The following is a 5,443-nucleotide window of genomic DNA, read 5'->3' as shown; positions in this document are numbered from 1 at the left end:
TGTGTCTCGGGCGTGTGCTACTCAAGAAAACCAAAGTCTTAGTACTTGATGAGGCTACTGCATCAGTCGACACAGCAACTGATGGCATGATTCAGCAAACGCTTGCACAACACTTTAGCGACTCTACTGTGATAATGATCGCCCATCGGATCACCTCTGTGCTTGATAGCGACATGGTTTTGGTTTTAGAACAAGGTTTGTTAAGCAACTTTTTTTTTTGGAATAATGTCCCAGGCTGGACTTATCCCGTCAAATTGTGACAGCAAGAAATCATCCCTGATAAACTCAATGGCCACAATTGTTGTGTACGTCTGGAATAGAACCCTGGGTAGATGGGATATTCCATCACATCCCCCAGGGCCTCAACCACTACGCCACAACCCTTGTGGTTTTGTTAAGCAACTTTCTTGGCCCTGATATGATATCCGTCGGATTGGATTCTTAATCTGGGTCTTTGTTTCCTCCATATGCAGGTTTGATTGATGAATATGATCCTCCAAAGAAGTTGCTGGAAGATAGATCGTCTTCATTTGCAAAGCTTGTTGCTGAGTATAGCATGAGATCGAATTCCAGTTTTGAAACTTAGCTGCAACAATCTAACTAGTTTCTTCCTGTAAGCTGTCTAAAATTACTTAAGATCGTGCTAAATATCAAAGATGACTTTTTCGGTCATATATTTCATGCCCTTTTTAGGTCTACGTTTTAGGTTGTTGAATCATCCTAGAATATTGTTGGCCTGTGACGATTTGTTTGGCTGAATTATGTGAAAAAAAGGATCAAGCAAATTCCTTTTTCATTCCATCGGACGAATTATTATATCAATAAGTAATCGTCTCTTTGTACAAGGAGTGAAACCTCATTGCTTGCTAACCTGTTTGCACAAAGCGGAGTACCCCATATGCTCAATAAGGGTCAGGTTAAGGGAAAACCACTGAAAAAATGAAAAACTAAGGAACACCTTGGTAAAGTTCATCTAGATGGTATGCATATGTGCATACAAGTAACTTGTAAAGAATTTGTTTGGTATGCAAATGTGAATAACATGCACATGTCCATAAAAGCCAAGAAACAACTTCAATTACTTGTATGCACACGTGCATGCTGTCCAGATGAATGATTACCACTGGGTTCTATTTGCTGCTGCTATTTTGGGGCATTGGGTCTTTGATTTTCTTACTTCAGTTGTATTTGTCATTAACCATGCACATGGGCTTCATAATAATCAAATGATTGTCTTGATACAGATAAAAAAAAATAAGGAAAAGGAGACATTCCACCAATGTTTAGCCATTTCTCTCTCCTCTAAATAAATAAATATACATACAGAAAGAGACGGAGACTTGATATCCTTGGTCAACAATATATATATATATATATAGAGAGAGAGAGAGGGGGGAGGTTCAAGGAAAACCCCCAAAATATGAAAAACTGAGGAACATCTTGATTTTCTTACTTCAGTTGTTTCTTGGTTTTTATGCACTTGTGCATGTTATGCACATGTGCATATATACCGTCCAGATGAACGGTTACTAGGGTGTTTTTCAGTATTTCATTTTTTTGCAGTTTTCCTGGACCTGACCCTATGTGTGTGTATATATATATATAGAGAGAGAGAGAGAGAGAGAGGGGGGGGGGGAGACTTGATATCCTTGGTCAACAATATATATATATATATACATTATATATATATATATAATGCTTTGTTTATGGATGTACCTAACCCATCAGCATCACTAGCTCTTTAGAAACCAATGATAGACATTGACCAAACCCTGTTTCTCCCATCAACACCAATCATTTCATAAACTTAGACATGGAAGATCCCGAAGCATCATTAATGGGCATCAAAGTTATGTTTTCTCAGCTTTCAAATTTATTGACAGATGATGGTAGCAATTTTCACCTGAACCCCAGACTCTTACATGGATTTTCTGGTTCAATATACCTTGGTTTCTTGCTACTTCTATTCGTTAGCAGAAAATTTAGAAACAGTAGCAATGGAGGTCCTAAACAAATTCTTAGATCCAACAATGGGGGATTGTTTTACAAACAAACCCTCTTTTGTTGTGTGACTCTTGTGCTTCTTAACCTCTTTATGTGTTTCTTGAACCTTTTTTATTGGTTTAGAAATGGTCGAATCGAGGAACACATTATTATCTCCCGCGATACCCTTCTTGGGACACTTGTTTGGTTATTTGTTTCTGTTTATGTTTCTAGCTCCAAAGAATCTATGTATCCCTTTGTAATAAGGGTTTGGTGGGTTTCTTTTTTCTCAATATCTTGTTATTGCCTTTTCCTAGACTATGCTTACTACAAAAATGATCAAAATTTGGCAGCTCAATTCTTGGTTTTTGATGCTTCATCTACTTTTCTTGGTCTGTTTCTCTGTTATGTCGGGTTATCTGGTAAGAAAGATGGTCAAACGGTAAACCATCAAGAATCCCTCTGGGATGGCAGTTCGGTTAACCGTAGAGAGTTCAAAACTGTGGGTGTGGCTATAACCCCTTCAAAAACCGGCGGAGTCTTTAGTCGTTTAACGTTCTCCTGGATTCATCCTTTGATTGCTATGGGATATAAGAAGCCATTAGACCTTGATGACGTTCCAGAACTTGACAGTGTCGATAGTGCAAGAAGAGCCTTTTTGGTTTTAAGAAACAGACTAGAGTGGGATAACAGAATCACTACTTTTATGCTCGTCAAGGCTGTGCTTTGGACAACATGGAAAGATATTATGATGACAGCAGTTCTAGCTCTTGTGTACACTTTGGCTTCATATGTTGGGCCTTTCCTGATAGATTCATTTGTAGAGTATCTAAATGGAAATCAAGATCTATATGAGGGTTTTCTTCTAGTTTCTGCTCTTATTGTCGGTAAGATTGTGGAGTGCTTGGCACAAAGACATCAAGATTTTAAGGTGACACAGGCGGGAATCAAGGCCAGATCAGCTCTCGTTGCGATGATCTACGTTAAAGGTTTGACACTTTCGTCTCAGTCGAAGCAGGGGAAGTCCAACGGCGAGATTATCAATTTCATGGCTATTGATGCTGAAAGAATCGGAGAATTTAGCCGCTATATGCACAACCCGTGGCTAGCAATCGTGCAGGTTGGTTTGGCACTAGCGATTTTGTATAAAAATCTTGGGATTTCTTCACTTGCTGCTTTTGTTGCGACCATAATAGTGGTTTTGGCAAATATACCATTAGGGCGTTTTCAGAAGAAGTTTCAAGAAAAGTTGATGAAATATAAAGATAAAAGGATGAAAGCAACTTCTGAAATTTTGAAGAACATGAGGATTCTAAAGCTTCAGGGCTGGGAGATGAAGTTCTTGTCTAGAATTGTTGATATCAGGAGCGATGAGGCACGTTGGTTGTATAAATATATTTTTACTGAGGCTATGACCACTTTCGCTTTCTGGGTTGCACCCACATTCGTGGCTATAGCCACTTTTGGGACGTGTATACTTTCTGGTACGCCACTCGACTCCGGGAAGGTGTTGTCTGCTCTAGCCACATTCAAGATTCTCCAAGAATCCGCGTTTAATCTTCCTGGGACGATATCTATGATAGCACAAAGTAAAGTCTCACTAGATCGTATCGCGTTATTTCTTTGTCTTGATGACTTAGATCCCGATCAAGTAGAAATGGTCCCGAGAGGTACTTCTGACACTGCCATTGAGATAGTTGACGGGAATTTCTCATGGGCTGTAACTTCTTCAAATCCAACGTTGATTGACGTAAATTTTAGAGTTGTACATGGTATGAAAGTTGCCGTTTGTGGCGTTGTTGGCTCTGGAAAGTCGAGCTTACTATCTTGTATTCTAGGAGAAGTTCCTAAATTATCGGGTCGAGTCAAACTCAGTGGGACAAGGGCTTACGTTGGTCAATCACCATGGATACAGAGCGGAAAGATAGAAGAGAATATATTGTTTGGGAAGGAGATGGATAGAAAAAGGTACGATAAGGTTCTTGAGGCATGCTCTTTGAAGAAAGATCTCGAAATTCTATCATTTGGTGATCAAACGGTTATCGGCGAGAGGGGAGTCAATTTGAGTGGTGGTCAGAAACAGAGAATACAGATTGCACGGGCTCTTTATCAAGATGCGGATATATATCTATTTGATGATCCGTTCAGCGCTGTTGATGCTCACACGGGAAGTCATCTTTTCAAAGTGAGTGAATCACTTCTAAATTCTAGATTTCTATTAATCCTCATTCCTAACAACAAATCAGCTGTTGATGTGTTTCAGTACTACTAGTCGCGTACTTATGCTCTTTGGATCATCGGTACTTTTTTTAATTATATTAGATTGGGTAATTTATACAGGAATGTATTCTGGACTTCTTGGAATCGAAGACAGTGATCTACGTAACGCATCAGGTGGAGTTCTTAGCTGATGCAGATATCATCCTGGTAAGCTTTTGAGGAATTGTTTCTAAAGTTGCTTTAATTTGATATATATCTATATATATATATATATATATTTATTTATTTACACACAGAGGGTCAGGTTTAGGGGAAAACTGGGAAAAAATGAAAAACTAATATATATACATGGGCATACCATCCAGGGTGTTTCTCAGTTTTTCATTTCTTTTGCGAGGTTCCCTGAACCTGATCTTATATATATACATAGAGAGAGAGAGAGAGTGTGTGTGTGTGAGGTTCGGGGGAAACCCCCAAAAATAAAAAGTTGAGTAACACTCTAATAACCATTGATCTGTATGGTACGTACAAGTGCATACATGTAATTGAAGATGTTTCCTGGTTTCTATGCACATGTGCATACTGGACAAATTACTAGTATGCACATGTGCATACCATGAAAATGAATGGTTATTAGAGTGTTCCTCAGTTTTTCAATTTTTTGCAGTTTCCTCGAACCTGACCGGCTGACCCTATATATATACACACATATGCACACTTATCTGGATATAATGGTCACCCAGCCAGGTCTTGAAGGATGGACGAATTACACAAGCTGGAAAATATGACGACATTCTCAACTCAGGAAGCGACTTTACACAACTTGTTGGTGCACACAAAGAAGCTTTATCGAAAATAGATTCAGCTGCGAAGAATTCAGAGTCTGATATATCGTTTGTAGTTGAGAACCAGAGAACTTTCCAAAAAAATATCCAAGAAGAGGTTATAAACGGTCAAAACAGTAAACCAGAGGGGAAGAAAAGGCAGCTTGTGGAACAAGAAGAAAGACAAAAAGGTAAAGTTGGCTCGTTGGCTTACTGGAAATACATTACAACTGCTTACGGAGGTGCACTCGCACTTTTGGTATTATTAGCACAAATTCTATTTGAGCTACTTCAAATCTCGGGCAATTACTGGATGGCGTTGGCATCTCCCGCGTCAGAAAGTAGCGCAACTCGTGTTGGAGGGTCTAAACTCATTATCGTTTATGTGGGTTTTGGAATCGGATGTTCTTTATGTA

The 5,443-nt window shown here is 39.1% G+C and overlaps 1 protein-coding gene and 1 long non-coding RNA gene across 2 annotated transcripts; both read left to right on the top strand.

Annotated features, from left to right (window-relative positions):
- Positions 1-799, top strand: LOC112505380. The gene is made up of 2 exons (XR_003068390.1): positions 1-195; positions 474-799. It is a non-coding gene; the product is annotated as an uncharacterized LOC112505380 (long non-coding RNA).
- A 1,029-nt stretch (positions 800-1,828) lies between these two features.
- Positions 1,829-5,439, top strand: LOC112505381 (ABC transporter C family member 3-like; the record flags this gene model as incomplete). The annotated part of the gene is made up of 3 exons (XM_025109295.1): positions 1,829-4,168; positions 4,324-4,410; positions 4,951-5,439. Coding segments are annotated over exons 1-3 (2,907 nt in total), but the record flags the coding sequence as incomplete, so codon positions are not given.
- Between the last annotated feature and the right edge of the window lie 4 nt (positions 5,440-5,443).

The sequence above is a fragment of the Cynara cardunculus genome, unplaced genomic scaffold (genome assembly GCF_001531365.2).
Source record: "Cynara cardunculus var. scolymus isolate 2C unplaced genomic scaffold, CcrdV1 Un_Scaffold_10344, whole genome shotgun sequence".
NCBI lineage: Eukaryota > Viridiplantae > Streptophyta > Magnoliopsida > Asterales > Asteraceae > Cynara > Cynara cardunculus.
The sequence above is the reverse complement of the archived record's forward strand: the minus strand, read 5'-3'. Positions and strand labels throughout refer to the sequence as shown.